This window comes from Channa argus, chromosome 11 (assembly GCF_033026475.1).
Source record: "Channa argus isolate prfri chromosome 11, Channa argus male v1.0, whole genome shotgun sequence".
NCBI lineage: Eukaryota > Metazoa > Chordata > Actinopteri > Anabantiformes > Channidae > Channa > Channa argus.
The window spans coordinates 23,474,553-23,493,847 of NC_090207.1; the positions used below are offsets into that span (position 1 = coordinate 23,474,553).

The following is a 19,295-nucleotide window of genomic DNA, read 5'->3' on the forward strand; positions in this document are numbered from 1 at the left end:
AGGCAGACTCAGACACAAAATAAAAAGCATATACACTATTTGACAATTTTTTATGTGACAAAATAAAACACGATAAATTTTAAAGAGCTTCGGGGAAAAAAAGGGTACACTAACATTTTTAGAAACAAGATTGCACATCTCTATCGTGATATAGTGTCAGATACCTCAAGCCACTTATGACCTGAACAAATTTTCCTATCACACCACTTGATTCTTATAATAACTTTGTACATTTCCCAGCATTCATCATGCCTGGGAATAGTCCTGTACACTGAATTGAATCTAAATAATTACCCAAAGCAAATCCTTTTTATTACACTGACTGATTCAGGTGGTAATGAGTATTTATCCAGGAAGCCACATAACATCAACAAAGATGAACTGATGAAAAAATGGCCACTGTAGCAACAGATGTATTACTTAATTACTGACACGGTCAGACGGTTATGCACAGCTGAATGGACAAGCTAACAAAGCTCAATGAAGGACACACTGAAGTGTGATAGGAAAACAACTGGTCAGAAATGGCTGGTGTTCTGCACTAAACTGCATTTCCATTAGCACTGATGTCTGTATCTGCACTACAAACCTGGGCATCACTCAGAGCTGCATTCTCTTATAAGTTGGCAACATCACTTGGTGCTAACCTCAGTAATCATGGGAGGTGTGTGGAGCAGTACCCCGCCCCCATCCTGTTAGGTGACCCTAATGGCTGAAGGCCTCCTACATGCTGCTGTGTGTCAGAAGAGGGTACTGACAAAGAGCCTTTCAGTAACCAAGGGTCACTGCATACCAAACCACTGTTCCTGATCAGCCCACTGTGCTGCCTCACTGTCACTGCCCTCCAGGTCTCCGTCCTCTCCACTGCCCTCCATGTCGTCTCCATCCAGCTCCACCGTGGCATCGGTGGGACTCTCCTCCTTCTCCATCTTCTGCATGCCTTCTAAAGATTTCTGGTCATTGGGATCCAGGCTTAAGAAGGAATGAATAAAAGATGTGGTCTCATAGCAATATGTACAACTTTGTATTTAAGATAAGAAGTAAAACCAAATTAATGTTACCTTAGGGCTATGCTGTACTGATCCATAGCTTCTTGGTAATCATTAACAGCCACCAGAAAATCTCCCAACATTCTGTGTAAGACACAATCACTCTGATTGGCCAGAGCATTGCGGAGGAGTGCGATCCCTTCTTCGTATTTCTGCTCCCGGCCTTCACAAGAACACATTTGTTTTTTTTTTTTATTAAAAAGGACACTTTTTAATGCTAGTAGTTACTATTCAACTATTTAATGCTAGTACTTACTCAACAGTTCAGCTTTTTTGACCACAGCCTTAGTGTAGTCAGGTCTCTGGGCAAGTGCTTTGTCCAACAGGGTTTTGGCTTTTTCCTGAGTCACAGGGTCTTCAAGACACACCGTGGCAAGGATGGTCAGAGTCTGTGCATTGGCCCCCAGGGTTTTATAAATGTTATTAGCCATCCCCATTGCCTCTCGGATCCCATTGGATGCCAGGTAACAGTCGATGAGACCTAGAAAGAGATGGTTTTATTACTGTCATCACAAGCAAAACAGAAATGTACTGCATGTAAAAAGACACTATGCAAATAACCAAACATGCCTTCGTAGCAGTCAAGTCGGCATGGTGCTAAGCGCATGGCCTCTCGAAAATGAATGATGGCCTCCTGAACTCGACCCATGTTTCTCAATGCTGCCCCCTTCAAAAGGAGCGCCTGCACACTGTTGCTGTTAAGCTGGATGGCCTTAGCTCCCAGGTAGAGAGCTCTGGAGTAACGCTTGCTATAAAAGCTGTGACACCTGAATAATCACAAATTCACAAAAAAAAAAAAAAAAAAAAAAAAAAAAAAGAGTAGGAAAATTAGCAGATTTGTAATTTTTCAAAATACAATTGTTCAATTATTGCACGGGGCATTTGAAATGCTCTGACATCTGTCCCAAAAAAACACTGTCCACTCAGTCAACTCACCCAGAGATCACCCAGGGTTCAGCATGCTGATCTGAAATATTAAATAATCGTCCTCCCAGGACCTCTACATCTTCCAGGTGTCCCTCACGAGCCATAAGGTAGCCATAAACATCCATTCCTGCAAGTTAGATCAACAGTTACATCCCATTTCTCATTCACGGTCCCTTAAGACTAGTGCTACAGCAATGATATTGGATGCCAATAAGAACATGAAAATAAACCATACAAAAATGCATCTACCAGTTTCTGACAGAGGCTAGCATCAATAAATAAATGGAACACTTGTGCTGCAGCCCACCTTTTATGAGATATGGGTCCAGCATCTGTGCTTGTTCAAATTTGAGGATGGCATTTTTGGTGTCCCCTGCCCTGAAGTAAACATCTGCCAGGTTCACTAGAAGGTCCACGTTGTCCCGCAGCAGAGACTTCTTCTCCAGAGAGCTGAAAAAGGACGAGTTTGAAACAGACGTACACAAATCAAATAATTAGTGATCTGTGAGAAACAAATGGCACATTCAACCAATTGGTGTCTAAATTAGGGCTCGGCTCACCAAATGGTGTTGATGGCTCTTTGATTGTCCCCTGCATGTATGAAGGCATAAGCTTTGATCCAAACTGAGAGCCAGTCCAGATTGGGGATGCTCTGGATCACATCCATAGTCATGGATGCCACTTCAGCTCCCTTGACTGACAGAGAGAGAAGTCCTAACAAAACAAAGTAAAGTTTACCTTAAAAAAGCTTTTTGCAAGTTAATCAAAGTATGATGCACAGAATATACACAAAGATAAAGAAGTGTATAGAAAGCAGACAGACTAAGCAGGAAAAGCCTAGTGTGTTGGAGAGATATAAGATATCTCTGTGACCTTGCATACCAATAATTGCATCCAGAGCGAGGGGACACTGTCTGAGAACTTCTTTGTAGCTCGTCACTGCAGAACGCTCCTGACCTGCTTTCCTATACAAGTTTGCCAACATCATATTGATCTGTGACAAGAAAGACAATTAATTGAATCACCATAATCCAAAAATAAAGGTTTTGATAATAATGATAATCATGATAGTGGCACTACTTCTGATGATTTGCCTTCATTTGTAAAAACAATAAAAATATGACAACCGCAGAAGAATAAAGTCTTTTGTTCTTCTGCTATTACTCAAGGTGAGAAGTTTTCTTTATTAAAATTTTAAAATATGAATACTAAGAGAGCAGCAGCCTACCTTTGGAGTCCTTTGTCTAGATGGAATCCCATCAAGCACTGCTATGGCATCTTTGTCCAGTTTCAATATGGTGTAACATTCCGCTATCTTGTACTTCACCTCAATTTCTGATGGCAAGCTCTGAAATACAACAGAACACATAAGCTGTACATTTTAACGTTAGCATTTGCGCCAATAATTGACCACGTTGGTGGGATTGATATTTTGTCAAGAACAGAGGCGCAGGTGAGATGGACATGTTTAGAAGTGAGAAATGGTGTCCCATAACAAAAAGATTTTATTGCAAAATACAGTATGATAGTATCATCAAAATAGCAAATGATAAACATTTCCATAACTACTGTGTCCTTTTAGCACATTGAGATGCATTACAACACACCTGTGCCTGTATGTTGGATGCTGCTCCACCAGTAGAAGTACGAACTTTAGAGGTTTTGCTGAGCACCTTCTTCTGCTGCAGTGCCATACTGTATTTGCAGGCAGCGTTACGATATTCCTTATCATGGAAGATGGCGTCAGCATGGTAAACCAACAGCTGGTATTTTTGGGCTGGTGAGAACAGCTCCCTACAAAAATTTAAAAGATGCAGACAAAGTAATAAAGTAATCAGAACACAAAGCAGCATTTATTGGTCAAATGCTAGTTGACAAGATGACAAGCAAAAGTATTCATACATTATCTTGATGATTATAAAAATATGATTTAAAGCATTGTTACAACTCTAACAAAAGGTAATGACACTGAGGAATATTCTTGCAATGAAAACCACTAAAAAAGACAAAGACACTGAGGACGTTTTATTTATTTTTTAAATACGTGTGTAGAGTATCGACAACCTCCCTCATCCTCACCCTCTAGTAACTGATGTTGGGCTACTTTACATCACAACAAAAACAATGTACTACAACTGTGACAGCAAGTCAGATCATAATAGGCTGAAGGATATCGTACTGTCGGGATGGTGAAGACAGAGAAAATCAATCTCTGAAACGTCATTCAACAGTATATTCAATAGTTGGTTGTAAAACTTCAAGCTATTTGCTAATACCAGGTAACCACTCATATGCAGGTAGTAGACTATTTCTTGGACGCCAGCCCCAATACTGACGTTAATTCAACATTTTTGATGCAAATACTACGTTTTACAGGCGTTTATTTTCATTTAGAAGCCTTAAATGATTTACAGTTATTACCAGTAAAGTTAGCGTTAGATGTTGTTGACTGCTAGCTGGTGGTTAATTATACCAATATAGATAATACGCTGGTGTAGCTAGGTAAGTAATCCAGAAAATAGACGGACCCCGCTCGGATATTACTTACGGATTGTTATTACTCATAGTCAGCAACAAACTGCTCAATATCCGGACATTAGAGTGAAGGCCAGCGGCAGCCATATCCCGTACATGGTCTATTACATTCATTCTTGGTTACGTAGAGGCCTTGCTTTAGGTTCCGTTAAGTTAAAAGTTTGGGCTTGTAAACAGCTAACACTCTAGCTAGCTACTGAAGTATTAAATATGGCGCCGAACATCCTTCCTTCCGCACATTGCTGCCTTTAGGTGCGATGCATAAGTTCGTTTTTACAGTTACAATGCTCGCGAATGTGACACCTTAAAGAAATAGGCAGCTTTGGTTGACCACCATCGTAGTTTATTTACAGTATTTTATTTGTTTCGATTTGATTTTTTGAAAACTTCAAAGGAAACAGATTGGTAATTCGTCTTACTCGCCACAACAGATAGGTTTATGTTGCGCGCATATTTCTGATACATCTAAACGCATCTTGTGTTTGTTTCTTCTGCTGTAGGTATAAATTAACGTAAATCCAACTGATTTCACTTTTATCTATTAAACTGAATAAAGGAAATAAGAATAAAGAAAAGGTCAGCAAACGTGTTAAACAACTCATTCCCAGGTCCTACTTGAATTATAAAAATACATGACATAAATATAGTCCTTTACAAACAATTTGCATATCTCTATTTCGTATTATATACTGTCCCTAATATTTTAACAGCATTATTTGTTAATGATGACTAACATTAACGAATTGGTCATCATCAGATGCTGTAATTTGCACATTTACATAACAAAAGTCTCCTGTGAACCATGTTTGTGCTCTAACAACTGCTACCGTCCATATCTTGTCCCACCACCACTTTTTTATTTCATGCCCCAAACTAACTGTTTATTCTGCCAAAGTAACCCAATTGTATTTATAAATGAGAATATACAGTTTTATTTTCTATGGTGCTGGCCCTCTAAATGAATCACTATGAACCAATCCCTGTGCGTGTTGCGCTGACTGAAGCAGCATGGTCTACGCCCACCAGTGAGTGGGCCAAAAGGTTGCTACTTTATAGATATCGTGGTGCGGTTAATTAAGACTACAGGGGCAGCACAAAAGAGTTCCTTCAGCCTTGCACTGACTAAAGTACAATTCCTTGCTAAAGAGCACATATGTCAGCAGCAAGAACAGTGGTAGCAACTCTTCAGTCACGGCGGCAGCAGCAAAGTGAAAAAGAGCTCATGGGCTACATCGACCTTCACCCCCACTGCCTTGGCTGCTTTGGAGTGGAACCTGCGAGCCTGCTTTTACTGAGTGGGTTTCCTGCATTTTCATTGGGTTCTCCACAACGTGCCTAACATAGAGCCTCCCAACTGTCCGCCTGCTGAGCAACATCATCAGGAGCCACCTCTGTTTCTCAAGGCAAACCCTTGGGCTCCCCCTGTCCCCTGGCATGTGCTACCCTGGTCTGCCTGGGGACGTTATTCCCTGCGATGGCCCCAAACCTTCACGGGTGTGCCAACAAGCCAGCTAAATTCAAGGCAGAGTTTCCCACCTTCTCCCACATCACCAAGGTGAAGAATGTCATGGACGACAGGTTTCCGGCAGTCCCGACCTTGGAACCGAGCCTAGGTGCCCTCTTTGCCTCAAAAAACAACTTTAGAACCAGCCGACGGCCCACCCTGCCCTCTCCTAAGGATGCCTTGACAACCCACCTCACTGACTGCTCACATAAGTGCACATTTCAGTCCACGGCAGCACCTAACACCATCTTTATTCTGGACAATGCCGTCTCAGAGCTGGCTATGCTACCTGACACTCTCCCCGGCAGATACGCTGAAACATAGGAAAAAGAATGATGGTTAGATATTGTAACCCTAGGTTTTATGACTATATTTCGCAGCCCTACATTTTGCAGTACCTCTTGCTTGCTGAAGGAAAAAGGTCAGTTTGAGGGAAGTGCTATGATCGCCACTCATTTATGGTGTGACTGCAGACATAATTGACACAGCATGAGAGCGATAAAGTTGCAACTTTTGGCCGACTCACCGGTAGGAGTGGACCATGCTGCACAGAGACTGGTACATTATACTGCAGCCCGAGGGCTGAGCAACACAGTCATAGAAGCTAAGGTTACAATAATTAACCATTTTTCTATTTTCTGTGTTGCTTGCCCTCTGACTGTAGCATTATGAACCAATCCCTGAGCACGTAGCATCAGACTTTCAGCCGACTTCTGAATAGATACCTTGGGAGCACAGAATGTTTTCTATAGCTGTTGACACTACACCAGCAGAGTGAGAGTCCACAAGATTTGTCATGCTGGATTTATCAAGCCTTTCACCTGTGGCATGATTAAGAGCCAGAGTTTCACTATGCCTCTTACCTTTCAGGATCAGTAGAGGACCCTGCCAAACTCAAGGAACCAGTGTCGACCTTCGTTACCATCACCAAGGTAAAGCATCTCACCAGCAACAGGTTTCCTCCAGTTCCTATTAGAGCCAAGTCTCGCCCAACTTCAGAACTATTAGCCAGGCATGGCATGGTGGTTCCTCTCAGCAATGGTTTTCTCACCTGCACATCAATTCTGTGTGTCATCGGAGAAAGGAGGCTCATGATCCATCCCTTGGTGGATCTCAACACGACTCATGATGTTCTTGGGGTGCCACGTCCTTTTTCATGCCGAAAACACAACAAAGACATTTTTTTTTATAGAAAGTAAATGTTAAATTATATTAAAATTGTGCATGGCATAGTGGAAGATATTTCTTATCAACGTATCTTATACTAATAATATCTTGTTTTTCTGTAGAAAACCTAACCTAATAGAAAATTAAGCTTTTAAATTATTAATAAGGCCATACATTTGTTCAAACTAAATCACAATAAACAACAACTATATAATCAGTCAAGCATCAGCATCATAAGACCTCAGACCAAGCCAGACCACCTACGATTCAGATGTCAGATGATCCCTAAAGACACATTGCAAAATTCATGCACCAAATGGAACTAATTATACTTAAATGTTGTGAATAACATGTCAGTCCTAAACCTTCTTTCCTACAGGTTAGGAACGGAGGTGATGAAGGTTGGAAAGAATGTATTCCAGATTATACCCCGTTGATTTCTTAAAAACCGTCGATTTGAACCATAATCTGCTCTTTGAAGAAACGCACGCGCACACAAACACACACAAACACACACACACACACACACACACACACACACACACACACACACACACACACACACACACACACGCACAGAGAGAGTCAACTGCGCATGCGCAAAGCCAAAGCAAGCAGCTGAACCTTGTGTCAAAACACAGAAGAAAATTAACGCTAGCAGCAGGCAGAGGAAGATTTCTTCTCGATTTCAGCCCGAGCCTCACTTATTGGCTTTAAGTGTTTTTCATTTGCGCCAGCGTACCATGACCGAACAATCAGCATTACTTCTTCGAAAACAACTGGCAGGTAACATGAACACAAAAATGTAAGCAAATTTAGTCAATTTAACTGCTAACTACCCAGTGGGTAGCTAGCATTAGCCTTTTTAGCTAACGCTACGCAAAGCCGTGTTTACGCCATAGGAGTAAGCTCAGAAAGATCACTAAGCAGTATAAAGGGGTTTCTTCCAATTCAGTATGCGGTTGAGTGGCAATGATTAGCTGGTCTCTGGTGGAAATAAAGGCATAACACTTATATTTAAAGGCATACGTGGTTTAAATAACCAAATATCTGACCCAACAGTGAACGCCAACATTGTTAGCGGGCTAGCAAGTTCGACATTAGTTACGTTAGCTGATGGAACAAAGGAATAATCAATCCAGGGGCTCATCTGCTCTGTTTACTAAAGCTTTGCAAATGATAGCTGTATACACAAATATGACTCCATATCATCGGCAGCTTTACTAAAATTACTCATTATCAACTAAATAATGCTAAGGTAATATTTAATGTTTCTGGTGTCAAGTCTGACTCACGCGTTGTTCCGTTAGCGGTTTTTAATAAGAATGCGCATCTCAGTGATTAAAGTCTTTATTGTTCTCTCTTATTGTTTAATTCAACAATATTCTTAGTGGTTTTAGGGAGGTTCTGTCCCCAGACTGAAGATTTTTCTCAGCTAAACTGTAACCAAGGTGATGTAACCGCGAATCACTTGCTTTGAATCGATTCATTTCTTCAAGTAGGTGAATCACTTCACTTATTTTTGGAAGCCATGATTTGATTGAAACTTTGTATTTATTGTTTGGTAAAGAAATATTATGACACTACCACTTATTCTTGTACAAAGTGATTAGAAAACTGCTTGAAGCTCATTAGTGTATATTAATGTTGGGAGGGTTATTTTAGGCACGATTTTACCACCAGAAATGTGTATACTTTTTAACAAAAAGTAACTAATAAACATTAAAATAAGACATAAACACAGTTCATTAAGGTCCGTGACTCCAACGTGAATTAATTTTGGCTGTGCCAATGTTGTGATTATTGTCTGAAAGCAGTTTTTGTAATCATACACACCATCATGTCATTGCTCTATTAAAATAAATCACATGTTTGAGTTGTACTTTGCCCAGTAAATGATTCCTCTTGAGTTTAGATTGAGTTTTGCTTCCAAAACAATGTTCTTGTATTTACCAGATCATTAGTAAAGATGTTTTAAATGCCCTCTCTTTTTATTGAACTTTTAACCAGTAATGGGTAAAAAGAAGAGGTAAAAGGGCGAATGATACTAGTTTAGTTTTAATGCTGTCACTACTTCGTGCACTCTCTCCTGTTTCTGGCTTTACAAAGGATTTTCAACATAATGAGCAACTGCGGATGTTACCTTCTCTCAAAAACCCTCTGACAGCACATGCCTACTTACGTGCTCACACATATGGACCTGGACCTGTTTTGTGAAATTACTGTAATTGTTTGATTTCCAGCTCATTCATTGTATTCAAAATGTTTGTTTTCCCAGAGCTCAACAAGAATCCTGTGGAGGGTTTTTCAGCTGGTCTGATTGATGATGATGACATATACAAATGGGAAGTTGTGATCATTGGTCCACAAGATACCCTTTTGTAAGTGTGAAATCTTCTGGGGAATATGATGGTTGAAGGATAAATATATTTTCAATCTCATCATTTCTCATTTGTCCTTGTCCTTGTTCTGTCGCAATTGCAGTGAAGGAGGGTTTTTTAAAGCGTACTTAACCTTTCCCTATGATTATCCGCTACGGCCACCGAAGATGAAGTTCATCACTGAAATCTGGCACCCAAATGGTAAACGCATTTAGTATCCCCTTTGATGTTTGCTCGCTTAAAATCTGCTCTGTAATGTAAAATGGATTTTTCGCACACTTTGTAATTGAGCACTAAACATAACTGATTTCTTGTTTTTAAATGTAATGAAAGTCTTCTTTGCATCATATTAGTTGCTAATTGTTTGCACTGTTTATTCCCAGTGGCAAAGAATGGAGATGTTTGCATTTCAATTCTGCATGAGCCTGGAGAAGATAAGTTTGGTTATGAAAAGCCTGAAGAGCGTTGGCTTCCGATCCACACAGTAGAGACAATCATGATTAGTGTTATCTCAATGCTGGCAGACCCCAACAGCGATTCACCAGCTAATGTTGATGCTGCGGTGAGTTAGACTCTAAAAACTAAAAACAAAAAAATCCCCCTTTTTTTTTTGTAATTATGGCAGTTTAAGTAATGCGACATTGCCCCCACAGAAAGAGTGGAGGGAGGACCCTAATGGTGAATTCAAGAGAAAGGTGGCCCGCTGTGTAAGAAAAAGTCAAGAGATGGCATTTGATTAAGAGTCAATTGTAATTCCAGGGTAAGTAAGTTTGTTTTAGTTAAGACTTATGTGTGACACCTTGTTTCTGGAAGTAATAGTAATTATGATGCTTTTTATTTTTTTCCCTAGTTAAAGGAAATGCCTTCAGAGGGAAAGTTTCAGCAAAAGGCTTTTGCACCCCTTGTTTTGCCAGTCAAAGGAATTGGTTGGCTTCAACCACATTTCTGTGAAAAGGTTGTCATTTTTCGCAAGATGAGCCAATTTGAAAACCCTACCAGCGAAATTAACCTGTTTCCTACCTGGAATTGTATATTTAATTTTATTTATTTTGAAAATTTAATGATGTAAGATATGTCACTACTGTAAATTAACTTGCTTTTTTATCTGCTGCTGAACAATTTCTACTTTATACCAGGTTTCTTATGCAATTTAGGGGTCAAGATTGTGTAAAACAAAACAAAAGCCCGTTACTGTTCGGTCATCACTTGTCCTCCCTGCTGTGTACTTGCCACCAGATTAATGTCAGCCCAAGAAATCTCTGTTGATAGATGTGGTTATTTTTCAACATTGTCACTGAATTACTGTTGCCTTTATGTTGGCTTCACTGTTTGAGAACTTTCAGACAGATTTTTCACACAGGTGGTTTTATTTATGTATTTATTTATGTTTTTGGTCACCTGTTTGCATTTTCTTCCCATGCCAGTGTAAGTCTGGGAGGTATAGAACCATGATTCTCAAACCTGCATGATCCCCCCCCCCCCCCCCCTCAAATAGCTCTGCTGTGTATCACTGCTAACCACTGATGTAAATGGAGTGGCTTACTCAGTGATTTTCGGGAGTTATTGTTGTCTAACACAAGGATTGCTAATGCTAACAGAAGTGGTGTGCCAGCGTCTCAGGATCTGACTAGGGTCTCAGTTTGCTGTCAGTAAGATGAGCCTGTGATATTCCTGAACCTTTCCCTTAACGATTGGCCATCATGGTCAGTGAAGATGTCTGTTAATTATCAATCTGATGTCGTTTAACAATATTATTATAAAACAAGGACAACCAAAAACAGCCTGTGAAAATAGCCTAAGCTGTGATTATTCACGTGCGTACTGATTAACTGGCATCTGAGTTTACCTCAAAAGGATAACACATTTGACAAGCTTTATGGTTTGAATTTTAAATCTATTGACATGGGGGATTTTAGGGGCTTTGTAGAAGAATTAGGCTAGTTCTTACTTTGTTGTGGCACATTTGACTTTTGATCAGTGTGTGTGGGTAAATGATATTTAAATTACATTTACTAATGGGTTTAGACTTTTTGGGGGGTGCAGGGTGCATATGTAGATATCTATCACCTTACTTAATCAGTTGACTTTGGGTTGTAATACTTGATAGACTTGAAGATAACTCATTTTGCGAAGCAAGTGTTCTGGTGGGAAGTGAACTAAATCTGTATGTAGGTTTAATTTTCAGGAATATACACAGTTGTGTTTGGGTGGAGTCTGGAAACCGTTGGCTTTTGTTCACTTTGATGGTGTTGCTGACTATTAAGCCATTATGTCATTTGAATTCTGGATAATTGTTCTATGGGTGACATTGGGGAAAAAAATTGCTAACCATTGTTTGGCGCATGCAATCAGGTTTGAAGGAGTTGGGTGTGTTTAAGTAGTACATTCTGGGTAAATGGGATATGTACAGTGAGTAGATTCTGTAGACTTAAAGATCACATAACTGCTGTTGACATTACCTTTTAAAGTCAGAATTTTCTAACTTACCATGACCTCCTCTGACCGGTGTTCACTGTATTTGCACAGATTTGGTGCGTTTGAAATGTCATTAAGCAATACGCTCTGAAATGGTGTGTCCAGGTAATCCACCCTAATGCCATAATCTGTTCTGGGTTTTTTGTTTTGTTTTCTTTGTTTTCTTTTATTTTCCATTTTTGTGTCAATGCAATGTATATTGAACATGATGCTCAATAAAGTGTGTAAACAGAATGGCTTGTAATTCCATTTGTGTTGTACATTGTGGATAGAAACAAGCTCTGAGTTCAAGTGTATTAGACCTCTGCTCTGTAACTGGAACCCCAGGAATAGAGTCTGATTTCAGCAGTGGCTTCATTTCACACTTACAGGCTATGCTGGCTGCAACACACTGAGCAGATAAAGTTGCCAGTAAATATTGTGACTGTAAACCATGAGGAAGTGGGTGACATGGCGAATGCAAAAAAAAAAAAAAAAAAGTGTTTAAAAAATGAAAGTTCTGATCTTAATGAGGTAAGATTGTAAAGTCTTGTTAATGTTTGAATGTTAATGGATTCTGATTAAATGTAGAAATTCTTAATTTATAGGTTTGCAGAATCTTAAGGGATGCAAAGATGGTGAGTCAGATACCGTTTTTCTTTGTTCTTGAATTCAAAATAGATGGTTTGAATATAAATGTGTCTACAGTTTACTTTTTAACAGGTTTTCTCTTTGGTCACTAAACAAAACAAGGTGTAATTGTCTTATAATGTCTAGATAATTTGTAGACTTAAGTGTCTACAAATTATGATTATAAGACATTATTTGTGATTATGTCTTATAATCCCAAATAAGTGAGGGAGGTGTACAATGAAAAACACAGAAATATGTCTGCAGGTTATCAGCATATGCAGACAATACATACTCCCAAATCTATCTCTGCACCCCTTTTATAGGGCCTCAATGCTCAATTTTATTTTTTATGTTAAAGAGGTTTGAGGTGGTTTTCATAAAAAAAAGATAATTGTGAAGATTTGTCAAATATGACAAGATTACTAACATTCACTCTTGCTTCTTCTCCTCAGCCTCAGCATCCTGCCCTTACAGCTGGACAGCGATGCCATCTTTGCAGTATAGCAAAATCAAAAATGGTCAACAGGTGAGTAAGATGCATTTTTTTAATGTAAAGGATTTAATGCCCTTATAGTGATGCTGATGTTCTACCAACGCCGGTTATATAACTGAAACAATGCTCAAATATGATCAAGAAATGCACTTATTACCAGCGTGACATACTGTATTTGCATGTTCTGTTGTAATAGCTGTTCTAAAGAGTCATTGTGTTCCTAAAAATGTTATAAAATACAATAACAAATACAGTACATATTGGGTTGTACCTGAGTTCTGTCAGTCAGGATTTGTTTTGCATTAATCTGGCGGCCTGGTGGCTCAATGGGCGGAGCAGCAGGATCCCATCGCAGCCCCCAACTGCTGCCTGTAATTATCATCAACCGTCGCACGGTGGCGCTCTTCCTGTTCGCGTTTGCCGCCGCGCAAATATGAACTGCATCCTCGCAGGAAACGGTGTTAAAGGTAATAATAAACGAAACTAGTGTGTCCAGGTGTTACCAGGTTAAACTTGCTGGGGGGAAAAATGTGTTTATAAGTTGTACCTGAGGTTTGTCAAAATAACGTATTCATATATGTTTAAATGTAGCGATAACTGTAGTATTTAATGCTAACTTAGCGTTAGCTTACTCTAGAATTTAAAATAGCTATTTGCAAGTTAAAAGCCGGGTAAAAGCAGACAAACGCAGTACTTTTATATAAATATTACTATAATAAGTAAAAGTTTCTTATATTATTTATCATTATGCATTAAACAATACTTCCACTGGCGTTTGATGCACTGCAGGAAGTAAAAAGTTTGCTTGATATTAGTGAATGTCTGGATTCTGACGGCGCCTTGTGTTGCAGTATTTGGAAAAGCTGTTCATGCGCTGTCACGCATTGGAGAAGAGCTGTGGCTGGATCCCACGGTCAAAGGGGTGAGCAATGACCACCAGGTCCATCATCAGAAGAGTAGCACAGGATTCTGAGCCTATCACAGGGATAATGTTGCCTTTTTAAATTGGATGCATATTGTATATAAGGCCTTTCCAGCTTGTGGATCCCTGTCACCATCTCTCAGCGGGGCATTCACGCCAGCTGCATCCTAACTGAGTATCTCTCTCTGTGCTATAGCTGGCCCTCAGATCCGTGAACGCCGTTCATTCTGCCTATTCCTGCTTCCTGTTCAGGCCACTGTTCTTCCAACACTACAGCCTGGGTTCAGGCTCAGAGCAGGACAGTGGAACAATCAAATGCAAACTGCTAATGAAGGTATGTTTGTCATTTCTTCTGGACATGTGACATCAGAGTTCATTGCACAGGACAAATGCTAAACATTTTAATGATACAGCACTGAACTAACGCACAAATAGGGACAAGATGTTCAGAGTTTTTTCATAAAAATGTTGAAATAGTGATAATATTTGTGTCTAAAGTAAATGTGCTTTTTATTTATTTATTTTTTTTTAAGTCATTGCTACCAATTTTCCGGTGTTTGACTTCCATTGAGCGTAAAGTGGAAAAATGTCAGATATCAATCAGCAATCCCAGTGACGGAGTAATCTTCCAATTCTTCTGCAGGCATGGTGGGTAATGTTTCATTTTACATCATATGATAAAGGGGTAAAACTGGGCCAAAACATTAGAACCAGCTCTTAATATAATCCACTCCAGGTGGACTCCACTACCCACTACGACGCCGACAATACAAACATAGCACAATCATCACCTTGCTGACAGTTTCAAGTTAGAGAGAAATTTAACCTTGTAAAAGTAGAATTCATGGCAGAGCTGCTGTATTTGATTCCATTAGATTGAACCTATTCCCCTAAAGTGAACAGGCCTTGTTTTTGTTTCTTTTAATGCTGTGCTGCAAATGCTATGTTGCATATTGTCAACACTTGGAGGCAGTGTGCTCCATCTATCCTGTCTGCTTTGGTAATAGGCATCACCAAGACCCACAACCTTCATTTCCAAGAAAGTGAGGCTTTGCGGGCACTGTTTGCCTCACACCTCTGTCCAAATGTACTGAAGGCACCTGCCAGGTTAGCGCCTAAGAATTCTTCCTAATGCAAACATCCTAATGCACATAAACTTCAAAGCCATGATTTAGTTATTTAATTGGACTTTTTTATGCAAATAAAATCTTACATTTCCTAGAAGTTCATCTTTAACCTCGACTTTTCGTGAGCAAAAATGGTCGTTCATTATGTATTGTAGTCTCATCTCAGCTCTGATTCAGTGCAATTTAGTTTAATCAACCAAACTGGCAAGTATGTACAGTACAATAGTCACAATATTCATAAGTAGCACAAAAATATAACACGGTTCTCTGCTCATTGCTTGGACTGTCTCTGCTAAGGCTTCAATTTGTTTTGCTCTCTCCTTTGCTGCAGGCTCCTTGGTGATATGGTGTTGCATTTCCCAGTGTCCCAAGAGGAAATCACTCTGTCCATAACTCCTCTGAGAGTCAGTCTGAGAAATTACTTTGAGGGGGAAAAGGGTGAGCTATTGTTGCACTTTGATTTGGTTCAAGCCCATGACAGAGATCATAAACTGTCTAAAGGTTGCTGTTGCACAAGCTTTGAGATAGATTTTTAACACCATGAGACATTAAGACATACACTAGAAATGTACAGAATCTGTTTTGACTTTGAAGTTCTTCGGTCACAGATCTCATAAAGGTGATGTACACGGAGATGTCCTTACACCCGGACGAGTTTGACTACTTTCAGGTTGGAGTGAACTCGGACATAACCTTCTGTCTAAAGGAGTTAAGGGTAATGGTTATTTTTGGAGGTTCCCATTATCCTGTCACACGATAATATCATATGTGTGTGTCTCTGTGTGTGAGTGTGTGTGTGTGTGGGATGATTGGAGCATTTCATGTCTAAGAGGTCATCTTTCTGGTCCCCGAGTCTAGATTACTCAAGTGTACTAAAGCCATACAGCTCTTTGTATGGGTTTTAAGATCTTTCGCCTAAGCCCTCTGACTCATCACAGCGAAGACAGTGTGACCCAAATGAGGCATATCTGAACCACTACTGAGGAAAAGTAACTGCAATTAAATTGCAGGCTACGCAATAAACAGTTTGTTATTAAATGCATATTTAAGGGCTGGCTCAAATTACATCAACCCTAAACTATTTATACTTTGATGACTGCAAAGCATTAGATCTTTTATTACCAGAGTAGTGTGCTCAATAATTTAAAGAACTTGCTTGGCCATTTGGAAATTTGGATAAACAGTTTTTGTGTTAGTCCAGTTAATGAGACTTGACCTGTATTAACACCTGCAATCCCTGTCCCTAATGTCTTGGAATGTTTCTTGTACTCCCCGCTGTGAGGCTCCTCATTAACCAGCCCAGCCACCTTGGGCCTGTCAATATTAAAAAAATCAAGTCTGGTTGGATTAGAAACCAGTCTGTCTCACTTTCCTGAAGCGTTGCCATTTTTGTTAGGCCTGATCATTGTAAACAAGCCACAGCCCTGTCCCCAAGGTGATCAGCATTTTATAATGTTATTGTCATGACATGGGTGCACTCAAACATGCACTCAGACTTAGTTTTAGCAAGTAAATTGTTGCTGTTGTGTTTCCCAGGGTTTTCTGTCCTTTGCAGAGACACATTGCCTTCCAGTTTCAGTGCACTTCAGTGCTGTGGGAAAGTAAGTGTCTTTGCTTTCGTGATCAGCACAAGTAACATTCATATCTCAAGTTACAGAGACCAGCGTCAGTCTGTGTGGTGCTGTAGGCACTCAAATTGAGCCTGACAGTACCAACCATATTACCAAACTGCTGGTAATGCTGAGAGTTTCCATAAACCACACAGGTGGATTTAAAAAGGAAAGATGTAGTTTTTAGATGCATAACTGGCAGATGTCCATCAGGGAGTTATTGTTGTTCTTTGCAGGCCTGTGTGCTTCTCTGTGGAGGACATGGTCCTGGAGGCCACTGTGGTGCTGGCCACTTTGTTTGAATCGGAAAATTCTCAGCCTACGGGGACCCCGGCCCCTACTACATCCAGGTAACAAACACTATGTTGTCTTATTATTATTATTATTATTATTATTATTATTATTATTATTATTATTATTATTATTATTATTATTATTCAGCTAAAGTATTGGAAGGCCTAGTGTCTCAGCTCTACAGTGACCCTGTATAAGAGAGAATAATGTAGTCCTCCCACAGGCCACTACCTGAGCCTCTCTCCAGGGACTCAGTCCAGGCAGTGTGCCCTCATTGGTTGTTTTTAGCTTCCTAATAGCACAAAGTGTTACAGCAACCAGCCTGTCTGTAGCAGAGATAAATAGGGCAAGCCCAGGACACGTGGGGTTAGGTTAGAACCCTGACAGTGTGACGGCATGTAATCCTCTCATCTCCTCTATGTGAGTCTGTTTGGGTGCTCTGCCAGTGTCATTGTCCTACTGTGTTAATTCTCTCTCACTGTCTGTTTTGCTGTACTTTGGTGGATCTTGTCCCACCAGTCCCACTTCTGGGTGATCTTGACTTCTGGGTCAATTGTAGTTTGGTTTGCTTGGGGTGAGAGTCTACAGAAACAGTTTTTAACCAGATGAACAGGCAATTTTTCACTGCTCAGGTATTCAGGTATTCAGGGACAGGCTGCTTTGTGTTTTGACATGACTCATTCAGGCAGTTATGGAACATGCATAGGTGGTGCATTTCTGCTGTTAGGTATGCTTGTAGCAACACTTACTGCTGCTTCAAACTATGAAGCCTGAGGTGGTCTAGAGATCTTTTTTTTTTTTTTTTTTAAGCGATACATTTGCTATACAAGATGCATTTCTTAATAATATTTTGAAATCTGAACGTAGAATTTTTAAAACTTAATCTGGTAATACTATAATATAAGGACTCTTCAAGATTGAATCGAATTGAAACATACCACTGTACACCCCAATCTTGGACACAATGTTATTTACACTTAAATCATTAGTTCTGGATAATGAAATCATTAATATGTTTTGTGCGTGTGTGTGTGTTCCCCCAGGTGTACAGATGCTGCTGTTGTACCTCCAGGTTCATATGATGCAGACAGCAGCAGGCCCCAGGATTTTCCTGATATGACTGAGTGGATCGCGTCCAGCCAGGGCAGCCCTATAGTCAGTCCACCTGCTCTGATGCAGCTTCTACCTCAGATTTATGACCCTAACAGACTTGCTGCTCCTGACAAGGGCTGTGACAGTGCCAACACAACTCCTGCTTCCAATAAGGTAACGAGAGCTTCCTGCTGGTTTTTAATCTCCATATGTCCTCTGACTCCTACCTGGGGATGGAGTACCTTACTGTCTTTATGGAGCTTGAAGTGCCAAATTCTTTACTGGCAAGTATGCACAGACTGCATGAGGCCTCAATGTATGATTGAAGAAGATAAGCATAGTGACCAGTGAATGAAGTTTTTTTTTTTGTCACTGCAACAATTAGAATAATCAAACCTTAAACCCTGTTTTCTTAATAAAACTTGTTTCTGCCTTATGACCAGTTTCTAGTGACCTAATGCATCACTAATATTTTCCATTGTTGGAATTTTAATTTAAAATGTTTTAATTTAAAAATACTTGTTTGGATTAAAAGTGTACACTGGCATGTTATCTGTATGCTTTTCCCTGTAGATCTGCTCCCTCCTGTTTAGGGCTTTGTCCTCAGAGCATGATGATGATAGACTGCCTGTTCTGGCCTGTTACAGTGACATGGAAGAGGATATAGAAGAAGACTATACTAAAAGCCCTTCACTCTAAGAACTTATCTTGGTGACATAAAAAGGCCACAACATTCAACTGTAGATCTAAATTAATATTTAATGTGCTTTAGACCTGAGACCAATTTAAAGCTGTTTGTGGACATTTAGCTGTTTCAGCCTTTAATTTTTTTCCCCACTGTGTTCAGTTAAAATTCTGTTATCAAACTGCAGATAGTTTGTTTTGGCACTTTCATTGTCTGAAACAATTTGTCATAACCAAAATATTGTTTGGTGTTATCTGTGAAAGCCATTACCTAAGCTTAAATATGCAACATCTATCTGTTGATGGTTACTTGTATGTCTGATGTGTGAGCAATGTAAAAGTACACAAAAATATTACGAACCTGAGTTTATTTATGTAAACACACTGGCTGTAGTGCTAATGTCTTGATGGGAAAATAAAGCT

General features: G+C 39.8%; 3 protein-coding genes across 3 annotated transcripts; 2 read left to right on the forward strand and 1 right to left on the reverse strand.

Moving 5' to 3' along the window:
* Positions 1-33: 33 nt before the first annotated feature.
* Positions 34-4,735, reverse strand: anapc7 (anaphase promoting complex subunit 7). The gene is made up of 11 exons (XM_067520233.1): positions 4,525-4,735; positions 3,584-3,770; positions 3,205-3,324; positions 2,859-2,970; positions 2,537-2,690; positions 2,284-2,426; positions 1,986-2,103; positions 1,620-1,816; positions 1,306-1,530; positions 1,062-1,212; positions 34-972 (listed from the first exon to the last, which is right to left on the reverse strand). The coding sequence occupies exons 1-11, from the start codon at positions 4,623-4,625 to the stop codon at positions 783-785; spliced, it is 1,698 nt and encodes a 565-aa protein (XP_067376334.1). The 5' UTR covers positions 4,626-4,735; the 3' UTR covers positions 34-782.
* A 3,063-nt stretch (positions 4,736-7,798) lies between these two features.
* Positions 7,799-12,272, forward strand: LOC137136600 (ubiquitin-conjugating enzyme E2 G1-like). The gene is made up of 6 exons (XM_067522115.1): positions 7,799-7,968; positions 9,461-9,563; positions 9,667-9,764; positions 9,947-10,125; positions 10,217-10,323; positions 10,414-12,272. Exons 1-5 carry the CDS (start codon positions 7,926-7,928, stop codon positions 10,301-10,303), a joined length of 510 nt encoding a protein of 169 aa, XP_067378216.1. The 5' UTR covers positions 7,799-7,925; the 3' UTR covers positions 10,304-10,323; positions 10,414-12,272.
* A 391-nt stretch (positions 12,273-12,663) lies between these two features.
* On the forward strand, positions 12,664-19,279 carry rad9b (RAD9 checkpoint clamp component B). The gene is made up of 11 exons (XM_067522111.1): positions 12,664-13,610; positions 13,995-14,065; positions 14,262-14,399; positions 14,599-14,713; positions 15,073-15,172; positions 15,524-15,630; positions 15,801-15,907; positions 16,729-16,793; positions 17,039-17,152; positions 18,140-18,362; positions 18,762-19,279. The coding sequence occupies exons 1-11, from the start codon at positions 13,577-13,579 to the stop codon at positions 18,885-18,887; spliced, it is 1,200 nt and encodes a 399-aa protein (XP_067378212.1). The 5' UTR covers positions 12,664-13,576; the 3' UTR covers positions 18,888-19,279.
* The last annotated feature ends 16 nt before the right edge of the window (positions 19,280-19,295 follow it).

Excerpts from the sequence above, each read along its gene's own strand:
- rad9b (XM_067522111.1), top strand. The coding sequence starts at position 13,577 with ATGAACTGCATCCTCGCAGGAAACGGTGTTAAAG. Across the intron at positions 14,714-15,072 it reads CCAATTCTTCTGCAGGCATG|GCATCACCAAGACCCACAAC; the intron begins GTGGGTAATGTT and ends CTTTGGTAATAG. Across the intron at positions 17,153-18,139 it reads CCGGCCCCTACTACATCCAG|GTGTACAGATGCTGCTGTTG; the intron begins GTAACAAACACT and ends GTGTTCCCCCAG.
- LOC137136600 (XM_067522115.1), top strand. The coding sequence starts at position 7,926 with ATGACCGAACAATCAGCATTACTTCTTCGAAAACAACTGGCAG. Across the intron at positions 7,969-9,460 it reads TCTTCGAAAACAACTGGCAG|AGCTCAACAAGAATCCTGTG; the intron begins GTAACATGAACA and ends TTGTTTTCCCAG. Across the intron at positions 9,765-9,946 it reads TGAAATCTGGCACCCAAATG|TGGCAAAGAATGGAGATGTT; the intron begins GTAAACGCATTT and ends GTTTATTCCCAG.
- anapc7 (XM_067520233.1), bottom strand. The coding sequence starts at position 4,625 with ATGAATGTAATAGACCATGTACGGGATATGGCTGCCGCTGGCCTTCAC. Across the intron at positions 1,531-1,619 it reads CCGACTTGACTGCTACGAAG|GTCTCATCGACTGTTACCTG; the intron begins GCATGTTTGGTT and ends ATCTCTTTCTAG. Across the intron at positions 973-1,061 it reads CAGTACAGCATAGCCCTAAG|CCTGGATCCCAATGACCAGA; the intron begins GTAACATTAATT and ends TTCCTTCTTAAG.